Source organism: Pleurodeles waltl, chromosome 8 (genome assembly GCF_031143425.1).
Source record: "Pleurodeles waltl isolate 20211129_DDA chromosome 8, aPleWal1.hap1.20221129, whole genome shotgun sequence".
NCBI classification, from domain to species: Eukaryota; Metazoa; Chordata; class Amphibia; order Caudata; family Salamandridae; genus Pleurodeles; species Pleurodeles waltl.
The window spans coordinates 798,685,529-798,712,507 of NC_090447.1; the positions used below are offsets into that span (position 1 = coordinate 798,685,529).

At 45.2% G+C, this 26,979-nt stretch overlaps 1 protein-coding gene across 1 annotated transcript in view; it reads left to right on the top strand.

The window, feature by feature from the left end:
• Positions 1–19,979, top strand: part of LOC138249560 (cytoplasmic tyrosine-protein kinase BMX-like) — a 628,910-nt gene extending 608,931 nt beyond the window's left edge. The window contains exon 18 of the mRNA XM_069203506.1: positions 19,792–19,979. Coding sequence (XP_069059607.1) covers positions 19,792–19,979 — 188 coding nt within the window. The remainder of the gene's footprint in view (positions 1–19,791) is intronic.
• The last annotated feature ends 7,000 nt before the right edge of the window (positions 19,980–26,979 follow it).

The window sequence follows — 26,979 nt, forward strand, 5'->3', positions numbered from 1 at the left end:
AGTGGGTTCCCTGGGCCTGTCCTCCCCCTGTCGCACAGCAGTCCTTCCAGTTCCCCTGTTTTCCTGTTCCTCTGTCCCCTGAACCTTGTGCCCACAGCCCCCAGGTCTCTGATTGTCTTGGGCTGGTGGGTTTGCCTTGGTTCCCTGTAGTGGTGGACACACTGCTGATTGACGTGTCCTGGGGACAGAGGGATGGGCCCGCTGGGTGGGTGCTGTGGTGGTGTTTCCTGAGGGGGGAGGCTCTGTGGTGGCTTTTGCCAGTGTCAGGGGAACCGACTGTCCCAAGGTCCCTGATGGGCCGGGCTGGTCATCTTGATCCAGTTGTGCAGAGCTGCTGTCATCACTTTGGGTCTCTTCTGTGGGGGGACTGGATATGTCTGGTACGGGTAGGGGTCCTGCAGGGGTGTAAAGGCATGATTATTGCATCTGTGTGTGCCATTGTGTGCATTGGGTGAATGACCCTGTACTCCAGTGCTTGCATTCTTATCTAGGTCCTTGTGTGATAATTGGTTTGGGGTCTGTGTGGGTATCTGTAGTGGACATGCTTGGGTGATGGGTGTCCATGCATTGGTGTAACATGCAGGGCTTGGTTTTGGGATGTGTGGGTTGTGTTGGTGGGGTATCTGTGGGTTGTTGGGGTGATGGGTGTGAGGGTAAGGGTGGGAGTATGTGGTAGCATGCAGGTGGGGTGGGGGGATAAGGTAGTAAAGATTTGCCTTACCAGAGTCCAGTCCTCCTCCTACTCATGCGAGGCCCTCAGGATGCAGTATTGCCAAGACTTGCTCCTCCCATGTTTCTAGTTGTGGGGGAGGAGGTGGGGGTCCACCGCCTGTCCTCTGTACAGCAATCTGGTGTCTGGAGACCACGGAACGCACCTTCCCCCGTAGGTCGTTCCACCTCTTCTGGATGTCATCCCTAGTTCTTGGATGCTGTCCCACTGCTTTGACCCTGTCCACGATTCTGCGCCATAGGTCCATCTTCCTAGCAATGGAGGTGTGCTGCACCTGTGATCCGAATAGCTGTGGCTCTACCCGGACGATTTCCTCCACCATGACCCTGAGCTCCTCCTCAGAGAACCTGGGGTGTTGTTGAGGTGCCATGATGTGGTGTGGGTGCTGTGTGGGTGCTGTGTGAGGTGGTGTGTGTTGTGATGTGTGAGGGGATGTGTTGTTGTGTGTTGTTTGAGGTGCGTGGATGTTGTGTGAGTGATAATGTTGTGTGTCTGTGGATGCTGGTGTTTCTGGTGGTGTCTCTCTCTGGCGTGGTATCAGAATTCTGGTAGTAAGGTTTTGTGGGTGATGTGGGTGTGTGTTTTATATTGGATTGGATGTGTGGGTGTGGTGTGTATGTGTATCAGGTGTGTGTATCTCGAATTGTCCAGTGTGGTTGTGTTTTGTAAATGTGTGTGTATTTTGAGTGCAGCAGTGTGTACCACCAATGGAATACCGCGGTTGAAAGACCGCCGCGTGGATTCGTAGGTCGTAATAGCGTGGGTGTATTCCTGTTGGCGTGACGGTGTCGGTTTTGTTAACGCCAGTTTATCACTGACCTTTGGTGTGGTGGACTTGTGTGGGTGTCTGGATTATGGCAGATTCCGAGCTGTGGGTTGTAATAGCTGTAGCGGAATTCCGTCGCCGCAGCAGTGTGTTGGCAGTCTTCTGCACGGCGGTAAGCGGGATTTACCACCAGGGTTGTAATGAGGGCGTAGGTCTTTATTGCCTTGTCGCAATTCTAACAGTTCTCGGTCTATGGATAGAGTAACTGTTCTTCGATCAAACACTCGTTCAAATTCCCAGACAAAGTTTCTCCAATTCTAAAGCAGGGGACTGTCTTTACGCACAAGAGGGATTGCCCTGGTGGCCGTGTCTCCAGTCAAATAGGATAGCAGGAAGGCCACCCTGGATTGGGCATCAGGGAAGGTGTTTGGTCGACATGTGGTCGAAGTGAAATGCAATTCTACTTGAGTCAAAAAGGATTGTGCTTTCTGAGGATCACCTGAAAACCTTTCTGGAGGAGCCATAGGAATGGCTGAGGAAACTGAGGGAAATGTTAGTTGGAGGATTTCCTCCCGACCAAACCAACCCGCACCCAGAGGACCTTGCTTCTTCTTTTCTACTCTGTCTTGTAACTGACTCACTCTTTCTGCTAGACTGGTTGCTATGTCTTTAGATGCTACTACATCCAATTGGATCTGCGTAATTGCTTTAACTAACTCATCCAGTGTGGCCATATTGACAACCTAGCGCAAACCAGGAAGTTTAAAAATTTGTGGGCTCACTATTCTCTCAGGGAGACCAGATCACCGGGCTGTGCGCATGTTCCCAATATGTCCACCTCTTGGCAGCTCTAAACTCTACTAGCTATCATAGCACAGAGTTAAAGAATGGCCAAGCGGGGATGGCGTTTTAGGTTGGGAACAGCGGGGAAGGAGACCTGTGGGAGCAAGTGTTAAGAACACAATAGCAAGATTATTCACATTGACTTTCATAAACTTGTTCCAAGTATTTATATGCTGATAACAGGAGTGATCAAGAGCTTTTCTATAACATGACCTTATTAGCTCTGGATACCTGGAAAACAGGGAACGATTATGCAAACTTTCATATGACCGTTTTTAGAATAACATCTTATGCTCTGAACATTGAACTTTCTCAAGTTAGTTCTTGGAATAGCAACTACATTATAACAAGAATCAATGAACACATTAGTTTTCATGGATGAACTGCGATAGACTTATGAATGATACTACAAGGTCATACTCTGTTTTGAATTTCAGGATTCAATTGTCTAGAAATTATTATGCACTTTAAAACCAACTATGCATCAAGATTTCAATGCCTAGAAATTATCGCGCACTCTGCCGATCTGAAACACAAGGGATAAATGCCAAGAATGAATCACGCACACTGCTGCTGGTTCAAACATCACGATTCAAATGTCTAGGAGCGATTGCGCACTCTACCGATCTGAACTGCAAGGGTTACGTACCAAGAATGAATCACGCACACTGCTGTCGATTCAACCATCAAGATTCAAATGACAAGATACAATCGCGCACTCTGCCGATCTGAGGTGCAAGGGTTAATTGCCAAGAATGAATCGCGTACACTTTTGACGATTCAACCATCAATGTTTAAATGCCAAGATACGATCGCGCACTCTGTCGATCTGAGCTGCAAGGTTTAATTCCCAAAAATGAATTTGGCACACTGTTGCTGATTTAACCATCAAGATTTAAATGCGAAGATATGATCACGCACTCTGCCGATCTGAGGTGCAAGGGATAATTGCCAAGAATGAATCGCGCACACTGTTGCCGATTCAACCATCAAGGTCTACATGTCAAGATACAATCGTGCACACTGCCGACCTGAACTGCAAGGGTTAATTGCCAAGAATGAATCGCGCACACAGTTGCTGATTCAACTATCAAGGTCTAAATGCCAAGATACGATCGCGCACACTGCCGACCTGAACTGCAAGGGTTAATTGCCAAGAATGAATCGTGCACACAGTTTCCGATTCAACCATCAAGGTTTAAATTCCAAGATATGATCGCGCACTCGGCCGAACTGAGCTGCAAGGGTTAATTGCCAAGAATGAATCGCGCACACTGTTGCCGATTCAACCATCAAGGTTTAAATGCCAAGATATGATTGCGCACTCTGCCGATCTGTGCTGCAAGGGTTAATTGTCAAGAAGGAATCCTGCACACTGTTGCTGATTCAACCATCAAGGTTTAAATGCCAAGAAAATAATCGCACACAAGATTAATCAAAAGGCCCAAAACTCAAATGTTTCTGAAAACGGAGTCGGGCCTAACCCGACCTCTGCTTGAGGATCACCAAGATAATGAGGACGGGGCCTTGAAAAGCCTAGGTAGGCCTCCGGAACAGGAACTCAGGAAAATGCTGCTGCTCTGCACCGGGACCTCTGAATAGTGAGCATGTGGAGCTGGGCTGGGTCCCTTAAATAGACCCAGACCCTGCCCACATGCCACACCCAGCCAGACTGCAGGAAAGGATTCTAGAAGGGCTCAGAATAGGGGCAACACCCTAACCACACCCTGTAATCCCGCAGCAAAGCTTTGAAAATGACCAATACATTGCAAACATCATTTATGACATTTTAAGATAAATCTCTGCAATGCAAAAGGTTAACATACTGCATCAACACACAATGCATGAATTATTACATTGCATAAGGATTGGCTTTTTGAATTACGTCGCCCATAGAGCGTACACTGTCCTGATGTTGACACTCCCAGAGCCTCCGGAAGTGCTTTGAAGGGCACAAACGGTGCCCTCCTTGCATAATCCAGTCTACACCTGTTCAGGGACCCCCAGTCCCTGCTCTGGTGCGAAACTGGACAAAGGAAAGGGGAGTGACCACTCCCCTGTCCATCACCACCCAAGGGCTGGTGCCAAGAGCTCCTCCAGAGTGTCCCTGGTGTTAGCCATCTTGGATTCCAAGTTGTGGGGACTCTATGGGACCATCTGAGTGGCCAGTGCCAGCAGGTGACGTCAGAGACCCCTCCTGATAGGTGCATACCTGGGTAGGTAGCCAATCCCCCTCCCAGGGCTTTTTATGGTCTCTCCTCTGGGTGTTTCCTCAGATTCAGTTTCCAAGACTCCACCAGGACTCTTCTTCAGCTTCTGACCATCAGATCAACCACAGGCTGCTCCAGGAACTCTGTAACTGCAACAAAGTGTCCAAGAAGGCTACTGTGACCCTGCAACTTCAGCTCCAGCCAGCAACTGCAACGGTTTCCAGGTTGTACACTCTCTGAGGACTGCCTGTCTTAATCCTGAACTAGACGGACTGAAGGAGTCTCCTGTGGAGTGGCGGAGTCACTTCAATGCTTCAGCAGGCACCTTTTTGCAGCGACGACCAGTACTCTGGGTCTCCTCTCATCTCGACGAGCGGGATCCCTGGACCACAGGTGGTGGACTAAAGTGACCCTAACTGTCCAAAGGTCCAGCTGTCCAAGTTTGGTGGAGGGAAGAGCTTGCCTCCCAGTGCCAGACAGTACCCCTGTGCAACGCATGTTCTGTAGCTCCTTGGGCTTCTGTGCACTTCTTCCAAGAATCATTTGTGCACAGTATAGCCCAGATCCCCAGCACTCTATCCTGCGACTCTCAGCTCCCTAAGGTTTTCTCTGGTGGCATGGGCTCCCTTTGAGTAGTACTGCAAAGACCACCATTTGCAACTCCTTTGTCCCTGTGTTCTGGGATTCTCGTGGGTGCTGCCTGGTCTTCAGAGGGCTCACTGAAGTGCTGAGAGCCCCCTCTGTCTCCTCAGTCCTACTTGAGACACCCAGGTCACACATAGGCTCCAGGTGGTGCCTTTTCCCTCCAACAGTGACATTTGCGTGAGCCAAGCGTTGTTGGTGGAATCCAATGACAAAAACCAGCCTGCTTTCTTCTACTTGGCGTAGGGCATCTCCTGCACCAACCAGGAACCCGCAGCTATCTTCTTTGGTGCATTTCTGACTTTTCTTCCAAACCAGAGAATATACTTTTGCACCTTCATCCGGGTTAGCAGAGGCTCCTGTTCTTCCTGGACTCTTCATCGACTTCTGGACTTGGTCTCCTCTATCCACAGGTCTTCAAGTCCAGGAATACATCGCTGGTATCTTGCAGTCTTGCTTGGTTTTTGCATAATCCTTTACCACAACTTCTAGTGTGTTCTGAGGAAACTTGCTGTACTTTACTCCTGTTTTCCTGGGCTCTGGGGTGGTGTATTTTACTTACCTTTGGTGTTTTCTTACACTCCCAGCACCCCTTTACACACTACACTTGCCTAGGGGGGAACCAATATTCGCATTCCATTATTTTAGTATATGGTTTGTGTTGCCCCTAGGCCCAGTGCAACCTGTTGTGTTTTTCACTGTTTGCACTATTTTATGACTGTTTACTTACCTGATTTTGGTTACTAGTGTATATATTGTGTGTAATACTTACCTCCAAAGGAAGTATATCCTCTAAGATATTTTTGTCCTTGTGTCACTAAAATAAAGTACCTTTATTTTTGGTAACACTTAGTATTTGTCTTTCTTGTGTATAAGTACTATGTGACTATAGTGGTATTTCAGGAGCTTTGCATGTCTCCTAGTTCAGCATTGGCTGCTCTGCTACAGCTACCTCTAGACAGCCTAAGCTGCTAGTCACTGCCTACATTTCACTAAGGTGGATCACTGGACCTGGTATAAGGTGTAAGTACCTCTAGTACCCACTACAAACCAGGCCAGCTTCTCACATTACTCCACTACACTCCTCTCTATGTTAATCCACTGTAATCTACTTCACTCTATCCCCGTACACTCCACTTTCCAACTCTATTTTCCACTCTATGCCTGTGCATTCCAATGTACAACACTTGATTCCACTATACAACACTTTTCTATAAGACACAGCACTTCACTTTACTGTACGAGTCTCCACTCTAATTTAAAACAGTTCACTACCTATGGTTCACAAACACACTCCACTCCATACTTCTCTACTCTATGACACACCAATATAATATATTGTACTTTACTCCACACTACATTATACCACTTTACTCAACTGTACTCCACTGTACGAAACGTTACCACACTATACGCTACTATACAATAATCCACTCTACAAACTGCCTGTTTCACATAATGCTGTACTCTATGCAGCTCCACTCTACAAAACTCTACTACACCCTATGCCACTGTGCAAAGCTTTAGTTCTGTTTATGCTCCTTCACTCCACAATACTATACTGTATGCCTCTGTACAACACTCCTCTCTACACTATGATACTCTAGTTCACTACAAAACTGTACGCAACTCTTTGCATGCCACTGCGCCCCACTTTACTCCATTCTATTCTGACACATTATTCCACCCTACTCCACTACTCCACTGTGCGCCTTTCCACTCTATGCCACTAAGTGCCACTCAATGCCATTGTACTCTATGACACTGTATGCCAATCCACTGTACCACACTCTACAATACTGTACCACACTCTACAACACTGTACTGTACACCACTTTACTCTACTAAAATCAACTAGACTGTATGTCACTCTACTCTACTGTAGTCTACATTACTTTCCAAAACTGTACAACACCCCAATACACTATACTGTACAACATAGTACTCCAATTTATGGCACTTTACTTGACTATATGGTATGCCACTACACTCTACTGCACTCCACACCACTGTAGTCTACGACACATCATGCCAGTCAATGACAATTTACTCCACTCTACACTACCCCACTCCATTGTATTCCACTCCCCTATACTCCACTCTGCAACACTTAATTCCACTCCATTTACAACACTGTGCTACACTCTGTGCCACTCTATGACATTCCACTTGATGATGCTACACTCTATGACACTTTACTTCATGCTACTCCACTCTAAAGCACTCCCCTACACTCTGTGACAGTCTACAACACCCTACTCCATTGCTCGGCATGCCATTCCACTGTACAACTCACTGCTCCAGTCTATGATAATTGACTTCACTATATACGACACCATGCCAAAACACTATGAAACACTTTACTACATTGTTCCATATGCTAATACACTCTACTACACTCAATTCCAATCTGCAAAACTTCAGTCTATGACAATAGACATTACAATACTCTCCTCCAATGTGCTGTACGGCACTCCACATAACAACTCCCCACTTCCACTAGTGAACTCTAGGATTTGAATCACAATTGTATTAAAATATTTTTTTAAACATTAAAAATCAATGAAAATACCAAAGGTTAAAACGTAGTTATAGTTAGGAAACGATATTTTCCCTATACAAAAGTTTAAACTACACAAACTTTAAAAATTCTAAAGTTATAGTCATATTATAAGTAGCTGACCATGTTACACACTATTTTCACCTCGCAAACCAGACAAAATTAACTATAACCCACCACTCTACCATGCACTGTGTTCTCAAAAATAATGATAATCCAATGTACATCACTTTTCATTTAAAAATATATATATATGTATAGCTAGCTAGATAGATAGATGGATAGATAGATAGATAGTCATAAGTTTAGGATTTGTTGGTTAAAAGTTTTCCTTTATTAATGTATAATTGTAGGATTTTCTTAATATTTTTAAATTAGGTTTCATTTACATTTTCAATATTTTTCTATTATTAATGTGATGATAATTTTTAAAAATATATATTTTTAGAATTGGTTTATTAGGTGCATTTATTTACGTAAATGAATGTGATATAGAGTCTAGGTAGTCTAGGGATGCCAGTTCTGTGAATAGTATTTCTATTTTTTAAAGCTGTCATGAATGTATTGAATTTATTTGGACAGATTTAGTTTTAGCTTGTGGAATAAGGATTGCTGGTTTCTCGTAACTGTATTCTTGTTTAAGAATTTCTGTGAACTGTGTCAGTGTTGGATGATGTCTGCATATTGGTTTTTGAAATGAATCGTGCCATTCTTTTTGCCAAGCTGATATTTTTGGATTCTTTGTTTAGGCTATCATCATATTTGTTTCACCACTCGATGAGGGACCTGGTTTGGCATATGTGTCCTAAAAGTGCAGCCAACCTAGGTGCCCTTAAAGTAGTCGAGGAGTATAGTGAACTTTTCTTCATTATCTGTGGCATTTCTTTGAGTGGTAAAGAGGCCAGATCATATATTTGTTTGGCTAGAATTTGACTTTTTTTATGAATACTCTATACTTAAGCTAGATTTTTAAGGTGAAGACTGATGGCTCTATTGAAGTGGTAGTTACCCTTTTTTTCCGTTTGGATGCGCTTTTGCAGTGGTGTCTATCCTGCAAATTCAAAGATTATTACTATTTTACATGGTGAATGATTTTTAAAAAAATTATGTTCAATATTTCAGTGTAGGATGTGTTCAATTTGTTTGGTAGTAGCATGTATATAACAGTTAGGCTGTTGTCTTGTAATTGCCAATAGATGGTATACAGCTAGTAAAATGAAGGTGGACATGTTTTACATGCTCCATCCATGTGTGGTAAAGGGCATTGTGATACCGTATAATTGTGGTAGTTGTAAATGTGATTTCATTATTTCGTTTATCACGTAAAATGAAATTCTCTTTCATATGGGTTACAAGGAGATGTTCTGGGATGTATATTTCTGAAAATTATGTTGGTGTTGCGTTACCTATTCTTTCACGTCTTCTATTTCTCGATATTCTTCCTTTAAATTTTGGTACAGATAGTAATTTGGGTATACAGTTAGTAGGTATTCTGCAAGCAGAGCTTCTAAATATTGTTACACATGGAGCTTTGGAACTTGCTTAGGCCTCTTTTATGTCCTGAATTATGTTGGGGAGGGAAACACCACTCAATGCAACAGTATGCATTGACCACACTGCCGTTACCACGCATATGTGTTTACTACGCATGCATTTACCACGCATATACGTTGTAACGGTAGAGAGAGCAGTTAGGCAGAAGGTAGGAAGCAAGCAGGAAGGAGCAGCGACCAGAGGAGAGAGGTAAGTGGGGCCTGTGTAGGGGAGGGAGGGATGGGGTAGGTTTTAGGACAGGGTGGGATAGGTTTTAGAACAGGGTAGATTTTAGGGTATAGAGCAGGGGTCGGTATTTTTTAGGACAGAAAGTGGTAGCTTTTAGGACAGGGGAAGGCCAGGTTTTAGGGTTTAGGGTGAAGGTGGGGGTCAGGTAGATTTTAGAACAGGGTTGGGTACGTTTTAGGATTCAGGATGGGACGGGGGACAGGGTAGTTCTTAGGACAGGGTAAGTTTTAGGGTTTAAAGTGGGGTTATGTTTTAGGCCAGGGTAGGTTTTAGAGTTTAGGGCAGGGTGGGAGAGTTTAGGAAAGTTTGAGACAGGTTTTAGGACGGGGCAGGGTAGGTGGGGGTTAGGGCTCTGGGCAGGAGTTGGAAGGGGCAGTTTTAAGGGCTTGGGCAGGTGGGGTATGATGCCAGGTTTAGGGGACATGTCTGAGTACTTTAAGTTAGGTTTGTATGGAAAGAATAAATCGTTTTTCTAACTATAATTTAGTTTTCACCTTTCATTTTTTCACTGAATTTAAATGTTTTTTTATTTTTAATGAAAATGTGTTTTGAATCGTAGAGAGGAGTGTTGTTGAATGGAATGAATGTAGTGTTTTGGAGTGGAGTAGAGTGCACTGGAGTACAGTGGAGTGGTGTAGTGCAGAGGGAGAAGTGGAGCAGAGTTTTATAGAGTGGAGTGGCATGTAGTAGAGTGGAATGGCATGTGATGCAGTAGAGTTGAGTGGTGTAGAGTGAAGTGGTATGTCACAGAGTACGGACCAGTGGTCAGTCATAGAGTGGCATGTTGTAGAGTGTCTTAGAGCGGAGAGGTGTCTAGTAGTGAAATGGCGCACAGTCTAGTGCCATGTCATGGAATGGAGTAGCATGTCATAAAGTGGAGTGGTGTGGCATGTTGTGGAGTGGAGTGGAATGTTGTGTAATGGAGTGGTGTGTCAGACAGTGGATTTGCATGTCATACAGTGGAGTGCTTTGTTTTAGAGTGGAGTGAAGTGTCATTGAGTGGAGTAGAGTGTATGGTTATACAGTGGAGTGCGGTGTTGTACAGTTGAGTAGCATAAAGTAGCACAGAGTGGAGGAGATAGAGTGGCATGTCATAAAGTGGCATGTTGTACACTGAGTGTAATGCTGTAGAGTGGAGTAGTGGAGTAGAGTGGATTCAAGTAGTGTGTCAGTGTACAGTGGATTAAAGTAGCATGTAGTGGCATGGAGGGAGTTGTGTAAAGCATTGTACAGCAGAGTACAGTATCATAGACTCACAGAGTGAGTAGAGTGGAGTGGCATGTCATAGAGTACAATTGAGTGCTGTGTCATAGAATCGTATGTTGTAGAGTGTCGTAGAGTGGAGTGGAGTGACGTGTTGTACAGTGTCATAGAGTGGAGCAGAGTGTATGGGTATACAGTGGAGTGCAGTGTTGTGGAGGTGAGTGGCATAGAGTGGCACAGAGTGGAGTAGATAGAGTGGCATGTCACAGAGTGGCATGCTGTACACTGAGTGGAATGCTGTAGAGTGGTGCAGATTGGAGTTGACTAGTGTGTCTAGTGTGTCATTGAGTACAGTGGAGTAAAGTAGTGTGTAGTGCCATAGAGGGAGTTGTGTAAAGCATTGTACAGCAGAGTGACACAGAGGGGGCTACAGTGTCATAGACAGGCATTGAGTGGAGTGCTGTTTTGGAGAGTGGAATGGCATGTGGTACAATAGAGGGGAGTGACGTAGAGTCTGTGGCATGTTATAGAGTATAATTGAGTGCTGTGTCATAGAATGGCATGTCATAGAGTGTCTTAGAGTGGGGAGGTGGAGAGTGGAATGGTGTACAGTGTAGTAGCACATCGTACAGAGAAGTGGTGTGGAGTTTCATAGGCTGGAGTGAAGTGTGGTAGAGTGAAGTGGTGTGGTGTGTCATAGAGGGGTGGCATGTCATATGATGCCGTGTAGTGTCGTAGAGTGGAGTGGCATGTCATACAGTGTAGAGTGGAGTAAAGAGTTGTAGAGTGGAGTGGCTTTCAGTGGAGTGGTGTGTTGTAGAGTTCAGTGGAGTGGTGTGTCATAGAGTGGAGTGTTGTTACAGTGTCATAGAGTGGAGAAGATTGCGTAGAGTGGAGGGTTATGGAGTGAAGTATAGTGTTGTAGAGTGGAGTGGAGTGGTGTGTCATACAGTAGAGTGGAGTGTTGTGTCATACAGTGTTGTGTTGTACTGTGTGTTAGAGTGGAGTCATGAACACACCAGGTATGGAGGGAATGAGAAAAGGGGCAAACCTTTGATTGCAACCTCTTTTGTTGCTGTCCAGGTGTTTCAATGAGGTATACAGTACATCCTTCAACACAAGACTGAACATGGCCTGTGGCATCCCTGCTGCCAAGCCCACTGTAATCAGAAAGGAGTCTGTGGCAAGGAAGTGCAGCATTGACAGAACTTGAACTGTGGGAGGGATGGCATAGGGATTACATATGGCAGGCAATAGATCTAGCAACAACTGGGTATATAGATCCATGATGGTCTGACCCTTCATATGATAGGTCTGATTGATATGCCTCTCCTCCAGGATTGCAAGGTCCACTAGAGGACAGTACACTGGTGTATGTCTCAATATCCTCATGACAGGGTATCTATGATAGAGAGGAGAGAATGTACACTGTGATATGCACTCCACACATGTTAGCAGAACATATCATAATCGCACATACCTAACAATGTAGACATGCTGCACACTGCTGACACATACTATATTGGGCATGCTGAAGCGGCATGGACTCCTTTCTTGCTGCACATTGCTGCCCTTGATCAATAGTTACTGACATACATCACATGTGTCAGGTTCCATATGTGGCACACTGAGCTGTCCTGCACTGAGCATGTATGTAGTCATGCTGATTACCTATATGGTTACACCGCCTCTGAGCCGATGACTAACTGCACATGCACGTCATATAACAACCAGCAATATAAAGCCACTGTGTCATGCATGTCACATGTACAAGACAAATCATGATGGCACAACACAGGCCTACTCCGCATTCAGGTGATAAAAGTGTATGGTGCACTTATTTCCATGCATCAAGGCATGAGATGAACATAAAATATCAGCTGCCTGTCCTGCAGCTCTGGACAGAAGGAAGTGACCTAAGTCTGCTGGCGCGTGTCGACATGGCGGTAGGTGGCTGCAATCTCTGTGCAACTTCTCATTGGGTAACATTGCTGCCTATGGGGAACTGGAGCCAATGATTATGACCACCGGCAGTGAAGGTCCTGTATGCTGCGGCCTTGACCACCATTTTCTGCAGCCTTGCTCACTTGACTCCTGACACTCTTGCAAGCAAGACCTCCACCAAGCTGAGCTGTTGTGTACTGTCTCTGGGAGCCATCATCACATGACCTGCAGGTGATAGGGCCCCAGCCTTTACCCAAGAAGAGCTGGAGAAGCTGGTGAAAGGGGTCCCACCCCTGTATGGACAGCTGTATGGGGCACCAGGGTATCAGGTGACCCAATGCCATAGTCATGTGCTATAGGGATGTGTGTAAGGGTGAATGGCATACGTCTTCTGGTCAGGGAGTACATGCATGCAGGGGACATGGTGTTTAGGTGTGTGAACCATGAAGATGGGTATGTGTGGGCATTTGGTGGGTATGATGTATATAGTCCACTGCTGTTCGTATGGTGCCAGTCTATGTAACCTACTCCTTCTGTCTGTGTCACCCATGCAGGTCAACGCCCATCAGAAGAAGGAGATCTGGTGTGCCATCGCCAAGCAAGTGAGGACCCTGGGGGTCTACAGCCGGCGGACCACCCACTGTCACAAGCGGTGGGAGAGCCTGAGGTGCTGGGCCCGGAAGACCACGGAGGCCCAGCTGGGGATGTCCTCCCAACGAGGGAGGGGTGCCCATCAGACCCTGACCCCCCTAATGGCCCGCATTTTGGCAGTGGCCTACCCTGAGGCATTTGAGTGCAGCACAGCAGCCACAAGGGGATGACTAGTGACTGCATCAAGGGACTTGGATGGAGTTAGATGGGATTGGGTGCCTCACTGTAGGCAAAGTGGCATTGAAATTAATGCTACATGTGTATCAACAATAGGAAATGGGTACTAGGCACCCTGGCAGAGTGTATTTAGTAGATGCGTGTCCATCCTTTACTGTTGGTGAATGTTCATCTCCCATTTCCATACCTCTCCATGTCTGTAATATGGAGATGCACTAATGTCATAGACACATGTGTGACTCCATCCTGGACATACACTGGATGTGAGTGTTTGTATCACCCTAGGCATTGTATATGCCCAGTTCCAGCCTACTGCCTTAGTGGCTCTGAGGTGTCAGTCCACTCCCATCTGTGTAGCCTATCCTGTATATGCGGCTGCCACTCTCCTGATATCACTGGGGCTACATTAATCATGTACTGGTTATGGTATTGGCAAATTGTCGAGCTGCCATTACAGTTCCTCCACAGAACTGGCCTTCATGGGAAATGACTGACTGCCTACATCAGATTGTCATGAATAGACGGGGGCACATCTGATGGCCTGTGACTATTACAGCATGCCTTGGCTATTAGGTAGTGGCAGAATAGGAATGGGTTGGGTACTGCACAACCCATGGAAAGTTGATGTGAAGGAAATCTTGTATTCTGTCTCCTCAGGCTGCTTATGTGGTAGTGGGATGTGTATTTGGTGTACTGGCCATGTGTGTGTCCATGTGTGCCTAATGCATGCAAATATGTACACCCTCAGATGTGTGTTGTCTGGGCTCAGTGACAGGTTTTGCCATTGGTGGAATGGTGTGTGTGATGGTGGAGTTGTCATGGTGCGTAGTCCAGCTGGTGTATCTGCATGTGTGGTGGCATTGGAAGTGGTCCATGATGTGGTATGTGTGTTCTAGAGGCACATCTGTTGTGACAGTACACTCAGTGGATGTGCTTGGATGTTTAACATGTAGTACATGGCTCATTGTAGATGCACTTAGCAGTATGCTGGCTGTTTGGTGTTTGTGGGCTTTAGATTGTGTGTGTGCCGTGTGTGTGTGTTGGTTGTGCTAGATGTTGTCCCTAGGCTGCATGGATGTGTGTGGCCCTGCCAGTAGTCCTGCTGTAATTGCTGTGTTTTGTGTGTTGGATATGTTTGTGTTCAGTACATGCATGTGTGTAGCCAAATTGTGTATAGTTTGTGCTGCCATGTGTAAAGGTGGTGTTGTGTACCTTGTGTGGCTGTTGTGTGTGCGTCAATGTGTGGTGTTGGCTATGTCCTATGCATTGTGTGTGGTGTGACAAATGGTTCATTGTACGACAGTGTGATAGTGTTGATTGGTTGTGTGGTGTTGTTACATGTTGTATGTATTTGTTGTCATGTGAAGGTGTGCAGTCAGAGTGCTTGGCAAAGCGTTTCTGTAGTTACGGTTGTGATGTTGCTGTGTAAGTCAGTGTTGTGTATGATAGTGTTAGACAGTGGCGGTGCTGTGTGTGTACGGGTTGGTGTGTATATGGCACAAGTGTGTTGGGCATGGTGTGTGTAGTTAGGGTGTGCATGTGTGTAGTATGTGTGTGCCTGTGTGTATGCATGTGTGTTCGTATGGGTGTGTGGTTCAGTGTGTGTTGGTCCATCGCAAGTTGTCCTGGATATATGTGTTGTGTGTGCATGTGTACTGGCGGTGTGCAGCCTCATAATGTGTCTGGTAGAAATATGCTCTGTGCCGGTCTGAAGGTGCCTACCTCCGTCCGCAGTAGCCTGTCTGCACTGGTGGTACTGGTGGTAGTTTGGATGTGTTCTTTTGGGAAGACCGCCATAGTCATAATTTGGCGGTCTTCACAGCCAGCCAGTCAGCAGTATGACCGCCGGCACCAACATGGCGGTCCTGAGATTGCCAAGGTCGTAATGAGGGCCTTAGTCTATATTTTGGATTTTAAGTGGAAATGTAGTGTATTACTGCATTATAAGTGCATGGGGCGGAATGAAGCAGCTTAGAATACTGCATAAAGGTAGGGGAAAGTATTTCTATTACTTTATATGTTTAAAGAAAATGTAGAGAGTATCACACTGGTACTTACAAAGTGCAACAGTAGTTACAGAAATAATAAAAATATAAATATGTAAAAGAAAATTAAAAATTACCTTTATTACACTTTATTACTCCTTAAAACCTAGAATGTAGATTTCGGCCCACATTTTTACTTTGGTGGTCTTTTTCAAAGACCGCCAAAGCCGCAGGCGCCAGAAGATCGCCAATGCTGGCGGTCTTCCACCCACCAAATTACGAGTACTGCCAGATTTCCGCCACATTTTGGGTAGAAATCCAGCAGTAGTTGTGCTGGTAGGTGGAGGCGCATGGGCGGTTCCACCACCGGCCCGCCCCACCAAAAGGACTCCACCAGCCGTATTATGAGCAGCAATATGGGCTGGCGGTGTCCTCATGGCGGGGCGCTGCCGGCTGTGGAAGCGCCTGTTCCCGTTCCCTGCCAGACTACCTCCTCGCCAGACAAGGTAAGTTGGGCGTCCGACAGGGGAGGGGTGTCTGAGGGTGGGGGCTGTTGTGTGAACGTGTGTGAGTGGATATTTGTCTCCGTCTGTGTATGCAAGTATGAATGTTGAAGTGAATATGTGTATGAGTGCTGAAGTGAATGCAAGTATGGATGTTGCAGTGAATGCGTGTATGAGTGTTGCAGTGAATGCGTGTATGGATTCATGTGAGTGAATGCGTGTATGTCAGTGTTGATGAATGAGTGTATGCAGGGTGCGTATGGGTGTCTATTTGCCTGTGCATGTATACGGGGAGCAGGGAGGAGGGCACTGTACCTGGAGGGGGGTGGGGGCGCTGTACCTGGAGGGAGGGCAGGGGGTGGAGGAGGGCGGGTGGGAGGGGTATTATGCTTGCTTGGGGGGGAGTCGTCTGCCGGTGACAGGGAAGAAATTCCCTGTCATCGGTAGCCTTTCCACCAGGGTTTTTGTGGCGGTGCTACTGCTGCCAAAACCCTGGTGGAAAGTTGGTTTAAAATACTGCCGGCGGTCTTCTGTGGACATGCGGGGTCTGAGATGCCCATCTCCGGCCCAGCGGGTCCAACCATCCTGGCGGTATGAGTGGGGATGTGGAGGGTTGGCAGAGGCCAACCCGCCACACTCATAATGTGGTGATCTTCACTGCCAGCCTGCTGGTCAGAAGACCGCCAGGGTCATAGTGAGGGCCTAAGTGTCGTCCAAACAATAAGCCAGCATTTAAATTTGTAAGGACAATATATTGCTTAGATGACAGCAGTCAGTTTTCTGAAGTACAGCACTCCACGACAACAACAGATGCATTTTTTCATATATGATGTATGTTATAAGAGTAAATGAATGCAAGAATAAGCGTACAACACACACTCTTTTTTTCATTGATTAAGAACATATTACATACTCATGCAAATTCCACCTGGTGCTCAATTTATGCAAATGCTGTACAGCTACCAAGTACTTTTGGACACTAGATTAGTGTTTCCTATGTCCATTATTGTCCAGTACGCAATAAATGAATGGCTGTTTCTCCTTCTCATTTTTCCCCTCGTGTTGGAAGGTCCTACAACATTTTCTAATGAATGTATGTGCAGTCACTGACATCATCCAGTCATGAGCGGTTCCCAGGCTCCGCATCAAAACATGAGTAAGGAAAACGCTGTGACAGTGGAGACCTCTGTGACCACAGTGTTAAGTACAAAGAGAGCTGGCACAGAGAAGGTCACAGTAGTCATTTCAACTTGTGCTGACATTTCCAGCTCACTCCAAGTTTCCAATTTTCAATTAACAAGTGGTAGTAGCCATAGCAAGCAGAATAGGGCAGAGACATGTTGTGGCAATATCCTTTCACTAATTACTTCTAGTCTAGAGATGAACAGAAGACTTACAGGAGGTCCCACCCACTTCCACAGTTTTATGTTGTTAATGCCTTCTCTGGGTCTAGTTTAATGTTGATATGGATTTTAATCTTACAGTTATTGATGCAGGTCCTCACACCCTGCAGCATGCAGCGTCATGGCCTCTGAGACCAAACCAATATCCCAAGGGGGGCATAAGGATGTACTTCATCTTTCTCATATCATGTCATTCCTCATTTCTTTAGTGATATTTTGGCCAGAGACGGGTTGGACCGGCTGTTGGACTTGTTCTTCTGCCAATGCTGTCCTTTTAATAAAAATTTATCTAACTTTGTGTTCTTTTGCATCTTGAAGATTTACTGGAACATTCCATTCATAGTGGCCAGAAAGGTCAAAATGTGTATTATTGGAGCACTACACACAGCCAAAATCAATAGACTTTAATAGTGTAGACCAAATCATCCAAAATACTGCAACACCCTAGTTTATAGCAGTAAATGTGCCCTGATCTCCTACTAAATCGCCTAATGATATGGAAGGAGAGTGGACACCTTATGAGTAAATAAACCAGAGCCAGGTAAATTTGAAGCATGTTTGATATTATGAAAAGGTCTATGTTTTGGGAAGCCACGACCCCAATCAGAGGTTTGCATTCTGAGTTATCCAATCCTTTCAATAATCAGAACTGAGGCGTGTGCTGCAGCAGTGACATATTATCACTTCCTTCTGACATAGCGTACTGATGGGAAAAAGCTAAGGATACCTCTACATACATACTTTCACCCCTGTCCGGTTCTAAGTACACAAATAATGTTATTCTGGACCTTTTTAGACTTCTTAGAAGCACCCTGTTCGACTTGCAGATTGTGATTCACTAGATTATACTGCGCCTTTTTTTAATCACCTTTCATTTAATTGTTTCCATATTGTCTGTTTCTATCTCCTTAATCGCAGGATTGTACCCTGACCAGCCTCTTCTTAGTTGTGTGGTTTGACAGAACTTCAGTCTGCAAAAGCTACTGTTTCCAATTTAGAGATAGTGGGCTTTGGGTCTGCCTCCTCCAACCAGTGCTCCTTAGTTTCATCCCACTTCATTCGCTGGTTTGAGATATTGTCAATTATGAATTAGATCAACCCAGAGGAGAAGATGTCTCTCATTTTCATGTGATTGGCGACCACTTGATGTATCATTCTCATAGGTAGTTATTCCTTTGCAGCTTATGAGGGAGTATTTGAAATTGGAAAAGTACACTCAGTCATCACGCATTTGAGCCCATATTTGAAAGAAAACGACAGAGCGAGACACTGCACCAAAATTGGCAGTGCCACGCTCTGTCATTTTCACAACACAGGGATGGGCCGTATTTAATTGAATACAGCGCACCCCTGTGTCGTCCCCTGCACTGGCACTAAATTAAGCTGCCTGTGTGTTGCCAATGCAGGCAGATGTCTGCATTGTAGGGTGTGATTGTTTATGTGTGGGAAGGTGTCCCTTCCTGCACATAAACAATCACTAATGGTGATTTGGCACTTGCAGCACACACAGAAGTGCCAAGGCTTCAAACTCAACACATGTTTATCCATCCATTGCCTTGTTCTAAGGTATACTAATAATCGGAAAATTGCAATTAATGTGTTTTCTCTTTCTGTGCTTCTTCGGTTTATAATATGCTGAACATTCGCCAACCTACTATTTTATATATCCACTTGAACTAAAATATTTACACAGGTCCTTTTTGTCTCTTGCTGACATTTGAATTTTTTCTCCTTTATCCAATGATGCACTTTTGTTTACAAATTAATTCAAAATGTGTCTAGGTTACCCATGGAGCTGCGGCGCCTCCGTGTGCAGAGTCAAAAATTCAACAATAAAATAAAGCAAAAAAGTGCGGATGACCACGGAAATAAGAGGCATTTTGTTACATGACACATTACCACCTCCACAAATCTGATGTCATGCCATGGTGGTAAAACCTGTTTGCACCAAGCCCTATCTTACATAGAAACAAAGATATGCAATTGCCCTAGTCAAAAATGTTTTGTGGTTTGTTCACAAAATGTCTCTAGAGTGGCCTTTAACAGGCAACTTTTTGTGTGTCTAAAAAAATCAATATCTAGCTCTCTCACTGTAGGCAATATCCATTGTATTTACAATGCATATGTATTTTACTGTATCCACAGTCCTTGATGTTTTATTTCAGTATTCAATATCATCTGCCATGCCGGCTGTTGTTAATATGGGAATAAAAAAAGTCTGTTCTGATGGGTGGAATGCAGCGGTAAACTAGTAAGCTAGTTAACATGTATGCTACTAGAGGTCTAGTGCTTGGTGTTTATAAATTGGCAATAAATTGTGTATTATTTTCTTCATCATACATTGATATGAGAGAATGTGCTTGATATTCTAATTCTATGAACCTTCCTTCAGGAATCCTGATGTGGGAGGTGTTCGCAGTAGGAAAGCAACCATATGAGCTGTATGATAATGCTGAGGTGATACAAAAGATTTCACAGGGCTACCGCCTTTACCGACCACAGCTGGCCTCTGCAAGAATTCATGAAATTATGAGCAGTTGCTGGCACCAAGTAAGTGAAACTACTTTGTATGCCAAATAGATTATGCAATGAAAACATGGTTTAATAAATGTTTCAATATACTTGTCAATGTACATTTGATTCATGAAAAAATATTTGGTTTCCTATTTATTTTGTGAGTTTCATATAGCGGCAAATTTGATTCTTGAACTTTACACCATGTAAATGCGTCATCATAAGAAAGTCAGCAATCTTCTTCCTAAATAAACATAAGCCTCACTGAAGAGACATGTCTGTGATTTTTTTTTTCTTTTAGAGACACGGAAGACATGATATTCTGAGGTACAGAAGACCCAGTTACAAAATACTAACCTCGCAAATGTTTGCACCTACATTTGAGTACTGTTGGCATATTTTGTAGGTGATGTAAGGATTCTGGAAGGCTGGCAATGAAGTATGCCCAAAACCATTTTGGGAAGAAGGTCTGCCCCGAACCCAATAATTCCATTTTTTGAACCCATCTCAGCTATCCTCTTTGCTGGATGTCCAATAACGGCCTGGCAGTGCATCTAGTATGTCTGGAGTATGTTGTGTGCAGTAGTCTGGTTTAGTGAAATATACATAGAACGCAGAATTTCACAAGGTTTCAGTGAAGTCATCGTGGTTCATGGGTACTTTGAGTGTTCTGCAGTTCCTCAAAATTCAGCACTCCACCATGGTAATTTTAGGGTTATGGGTGCTATGAGTGCTAAGCCATAGTAGCACCAAGACCTTTCCTACCTTCACTATAATTACAGGGTGCTGCAAACTGCAGCCTGAAGAACACTCACCTCTTTCACCAAGGCCAAATATTTTATCCACAGTTTTGGGATTAGAGATAAAACGCATTGCTACTTGAAGGTCATCAAGAGCCAAAAGAACGATTAGGGCTAGAACCCGAAAAACCCTAGCCCATTACCCTGTGCCCAGCAGTTCAGGGTGTCCAGAAGGATCTTAATGCAGGTATTGTTCTCTGAAGAAAAAAACTGAATGAGGGAGATATATTAAGGGTATTTTTATTATGCCTGTGTGATGCAGCGGATTGTAGGAGCACATCTGGAATCTAGTTCAAGTCACTAACTTGTCAAACCTTAGCACTGCATTGAGTTAATTTAAGGTATAATGTTACCTCACCTAGTTAAGAGAAAAACTAATAATGCGTATATTGCAACGGTCATGGTTTTGCTACAATAGTCTAATAAGTACCTGAATTTTAAGGGGGTATGGTGGCTTTAAAAATCAGAAAGGGCACGTACCTCTAGACCTTGATACTTTTAAATACATACAAGGTGAACTTGTGGGAAAATGACACAAACACCGCAAAAAAATAAAAAATACAAATTGTTTCGGCATTCCAAAGTATGTGTTCCAATCCAGTTTTAGTTGTGAACACATGGGTTGTATTTGAAACGTGAAAACACACTATTCAAAATGGCATTACTGCATACAAGCTGACTCCATCTGGAGCCCTTTTATTTTTTTAAACATAAGTCATAAATATTATTCTGCTCATCATTGTTCGCTCTGCAGTGCTATGCATACTAGACTGCAGACCCTACCACAAGCTTGCCACCCTCTTTATCACAGAAATATAGTTTAACACTACATCTTACTTCCTAGACGTCCTTCTTTCCACAGACTACAATATCCATTGTGTGCGATTTGCTGTCAACCATAAGGCTTTCTGGTCCTGCACCCTAGCTAAGCCAGTCACACTCAACTCCCAGGGGCTGCTAAAATGCCATTTCGCTGTCACTGCAACTCCTACCACAACCTTCAATCTCATTTAAAGGCCTCCCGGGCAGAACAAGAACTTCATTGATTAATTCTCAGCTCTCCTCACCACCGTCTTGGACGACTTCAACTTCCCACACAGCACATCCTCAAAAAAACACGAACCCCATTCTTCAATATCATTGATACACTTAATATGCTACAGCATGTCACACAACCAACATACTCCAAAGGCTACATCCTCAACCTTGCCTTGTCAACATCACCTACAATCCAATGCCAATCACACATGCTCCTGGACTGTACCACCCACTTGGCCATCAATATTTCCTAACAATTAACCAAGATCAATTCAAAAGAGAAGAAAAATAAAACATCTTCAGATCATTCAAAGCCTTCCATATAGGCAACCTAATGCTTGAGCTCATTTCTCACCCTATCAAGTCCACGTCCAAAGCCATAAACCTTCTAAACAACTTCCAAAATATTATGGAAAGTTGTGTGACCATCCTCACCCTGATAGGAACAAAAAAGTGTAAGCCAAAGCCTTTTACACTGTTGTATTCTAAAAACCTTGCTGAGAATAAATGATCTATCCATAGATAGGAAAGAAACTGGAAGGAAATCAGAAAGAACTCCTGAGGACCACTTGATAATGTAGGTTCACTCCCCTTAACACACAGACAGGTCACCACATCATCCAAAGCAAAGTACTATACCACCAACAGAATGCTGTCTAAGAAAAGGAAGCACTTCATCAACCCCCTGAGGGACCACCTTTTCCTGATTCCACAGAAGAGTGCAATACAATCAACCTCTTTTTAATGAAAAAAATACAGACAATCCGTAGGTCCTGGGTCATATGTAGGTTGGTGGGGAGGGAGTTCCAGGTTTTGGTGGTGAGGTGGGAGAAGGATCTGCCGCCGGTTGTGGTACGGACTGTTGCGAGGGTGTGGTTGGTGGCGCAGAGCTGGCATGTCAGGTTGAGGAAGTTGAGACGATCATTGAGGTAGGCCGGTCTGGTGTCATGGAGAGCTTTGTGAGCGTGGATTAGGAGGTTGAAGACGATCCTTTTGTTGACGGGTAGCCAGTGGAGGTCTATGAGGTGGGCTGAGATGTGTTTGTGGTGAGGGAGGTTGAGGATGAGACGTGCTGAGGCGTTCTGGATGCGCTGGAGTTTTTTCTGGAGCTTGGCCATTGTTCCAGAGTAGAGGGCGTTGCCGTAGTCCAGTCTGCTGCTGACGAGGGCATGGGTGACCGTTCTTCAGTTTCCACAGGAATCCACCTGAAGGTCTTGCGGAGCATTCGAAGGGTGTTGAAGCATGAGGACGAGATGCCGTTTACTTGCTGGATCATGGAGAGCAAAAAGTCCAGTAAGAAACTGAGGTTGAATGCGTTGGCGGTGGGCGTTGGGGGTGACCCCAGAGTGGCAGGCCACCAGGAGTCGTCCCATGCTGACCTGTTGGGGCCGAAGATTATGATCTTGGTCTTTTCTGAATTCAGCTTGAGGTGGCTTGCTTTGATCCAGTTGGCAATGGCATGGAGTCCCTTGTGGATGTTGTTCTTGGCGGTAGCAGGGTCCTTCGTGAGAGAGTGGATGAGTGCGGTGTGCGTAGGAGACGATGTTGAGGCCATGGGACCGGATGATGTTGGTGAACGGAGCGATGTAGACATTGAAGAGGGTGGGGCTGAGTGAGGATCCCTGGGGGACTCCGCAGATGGTCTTGGTGGCCTTTGACCGGAACAGGGGGAGGCAAACTCTTTTTGTTCTTCCAGAGAGGAAGGAGGTGAGCCAGTCCAGGGCTCTGTGGCGAATTCCGGCATCAAAGAGGCGTGTGCGGAGGGTGTGGTGACAGACAGCGTCGAAGGCAGCCGAAAGGTCAAGAAGGATGAGGGCAACGGTTTCACCTTTGTCGAGCCTGGTCCTGATGTCATTGTCGGTGCAGGCAATAAGGGCGGTCTCGGTGGTGTGGTTTTTGAGAAATCCAGACTGGGAGATGTTGAGTAGACTGTTGTCCTCCAGGAAGTGGGAAAGTTGGATGTTGACTATCTTCTCGATGACCTTCGCAGGGAAGGGGAGTAGGGAGATAAGTCAGTAGTTTTTGAGGTCTTCGGGGGTCGGCTTTGGGCTTTTTGAGCAAGGTGTTGACTTCGGCGTGTTTCCAGCTCTCTGGGAAGATGGCAGTCTCGAAGGAGCTGTTGATGATGGTCCGGAGCTGGAGAGCGATGATTTGGCTGGCCTTATTGAAGACGTGGTGAGGGCAGGGGTCAGCGGGAGAGCCGGAGTGGATGGTGCCCATGGTTTTGGTGGTTTCCTCATCGTTGGTGGGGATCCAGGCGCTCAGTAGGTTGGTGTAGCAGGGTGCGATGGGGTCGATCTTGGCAGTGGTGGTGGTGGGGGACGGTGTTGCGAAGCTTCCATGTATGTCTGTGATCTTGCAGTAAAAGAAGGTGACGAGGGAGTCGCAGAGGTCTTGTGAGTGGGGTGGTCGGCGGAGCAGTACTTGGGGTTGGTGAGTTCCTTGATGATGTTAAAAAATTCCTTGCTGTTGTGTGAATTGTTATCGATACGTTCTTTGTAAAAGGATCTTTTGGTGCTCCGGATGAGCTGTTGGTGTTTGCGCATGGCTGATTTGAGGACGGTGAAGTTGCTCTCTGATTGTTCTTGGTGCCAGATTTTCTCGGCTTTCCGGCAATCTCGTTTGGAGGCCCTGAAGGTCTGCTGTGAACCAGGGAGCTCTCTTGTTGACGTAGGTGTTGGTGGTGTTCTTGAGGGTGTTGCCGCAGTCATCGAGCCATTGTTTGAGGTTGAGGGCGGCGGTGTTGGGGTCGTTGGTTTTGGGTGGTAGGGTTTGGGCGAGGTCACTGTTAACCATCTCTGCACGATTACCAATTTGACATCAGATCAATCTGCAGACTATCTTACACATCATAGATTATGCTTTTTTGACCACAGATGAAGATGACCAGTGCCTCTTGATATTGTTGTACCTCTCATCCCACACTCATATGCACACTGGAGTCTCAAATGGGATTCACTGGCAGTATCCTCCACTGGTTCTCCTCCTACCTATTCAACCAACACCAATTTATTGACATGGGCATGTCTACATTATAAAAGCTCCCTATAGCCTGTGGAGTTCCCAAGGGCTTCATAGTGTCTCCTGTCATTTTCAACCTCTACATCAAGGTACCTGGCGCTGTGATTCACCAATACGTTGATGATACACAGCTCTAGCTGAAAGTCTCTTCAGCTACAGAAATCCAAGGCCTCATACACTGCCCACACATTATCCAGACCTGGATTTAGAGCACCTAACTGAAACTGAACTCACCAAGACTTTTGGTTGTCAAGAACAATAAATAAGATACAGTGCAAATCTGTCTCAATGACATGAACCTTGATGACTTCAAACTCCAACATTCACCGCCTGGCAAGTCACTTGGATTCACCAGGGTGACCATTCTCTCCCTCAAGGAATGCATTGCCAAAAAAAACTACTATGGCATGGTACAGGTCCCACTTCTAAAGAAAGTCAAAGTGTTTATTTCAGAAATCGGCTTGAGAACTGCTGTTTAAGCAATTGTACTCGCATCTGGATGTGGGTAATGACCAATCCATTGCCTTTTGGAAGCCACACTGGCACTTCTTAGGGACATTCTAGTTGCTGCAGCATGCCGCATCCAGGAATATGATTACATTACAACCATTTTGATGGAACTCCATTGGCTCACCTTGAGAGGTACACTATCTTTAAGAAATGCTGCATCAGTTAAAAAGACATCATGACTTGCACCCTTGATTATCTTGCAGAGAAGCTCACCACCACTGGTAGATTTCAGTACATCTGCAGCTAGGAAAAGGAAAAAAAGAACAAACTAGAAATCAAGGCTTTTCCATCTTTACACCATGGATCTAGAACGTCTCAATAACCATCAGGACTGCCCCAATGGTGATCTATTTTAAGAAAGAACTGAAGACTCACCTCTTTGAAGAACACTAGAACACAAATCATTAACCATCCCTGTGAGAGGATGGTTCTGACTATCTGGTCCACCCTGATTTTTCGCTTTTGGGTTATGAGTTTTTGGACCTTTTACTGTGAGGGAGCCTCACCCAGAGTAAACTGATTGTAAAAAGGACTGCACGTGTTTACCGCTAGTGCCACCTTGCTAAGGACAGGCTGCTGGGGTGCAGCAAGTGTAGGAGGCCCATGGCTGGTTACACGTGACCATGTGTGCACATGCATGTGCACCTGAGTGAGGGCTGCGCTGGAAGTATTTGTGATGTGCGCAGCTCAAGGATTACACTTAGGTAGCCTTACACAGAAGGAACTATGCAGGGTGGGTGGTAATCTGTGGTAGGCCTCATGGGATGGGTGTTTACATGTGAGGGATACTCAGTGTGTTTACTGTCATTTCACTGCAGGGACACTCCATTAAATGTCAATGGAAATGATGGCCTAGGGCGCAACTCCAGTCTCCTAGGGTCCACAGAGTTCAGAGTCACACCAAAGTACTCTGTAACCCGTATGAAGAGCATAATGCGATGGGTTACAAAGGCATAGTTGTACAACGTATGGGTCATCCAGGAAAGTCATCTTTATCTGGCTCAGCTCAGGATTAGGGCCAAGTACTGATCTGTCCAGCTGCCTGAGCAGGGCCCTGCATCAATTAGCTGGCTTTCATACTGTGCCAGCAAATGGGCAGAGAGGTCCTGGAAGAAATGTCATGGAGAAGGGGCTGGGACTTTCAGATCACATGTGGCCCTAACTCCTGGATGCCGCCATTTTGAGCTATCCCAGAGGACTGTGCAGGAAGGAGGGAACAGGGGCTAGAGGGTGATGTGGCACATCTGGATTGACATCATGGACAACTCAAAAAAATAACCCCTGACTGTCCACTGGGGCAGGGACACTGCCAGGTCAGTGTCCCTATCTTTGATTTGCATTGTGAGAATGGTGCCCCATGCCCTTGTCTTCTCAAGGGAATGAGCTCTACTCTAACTTGAAAACAAATATCTTATCATCTGCTTCATTGTGGTTTACAGTTGCGGAAGGGGGAATTCTTAAATCGCAAATGTCAGATGTAATCATCAAACAAATCCCTGCACTGGTCCTATGGACCGTTTTTTTACAGTGGAAAGGAGAGAGAAATCTAGGAGCAATCATTTAAAAACATATCCATTAAGACTGAAGAACAGTAGACTCCACGGGAAACAACAAAGAGAATTGAAGTGAATTTAAAGGGTTTTATTAACAAATTTAGTCAGGTTAAAATCATTGATATTCAGATGATTAAATCTTAA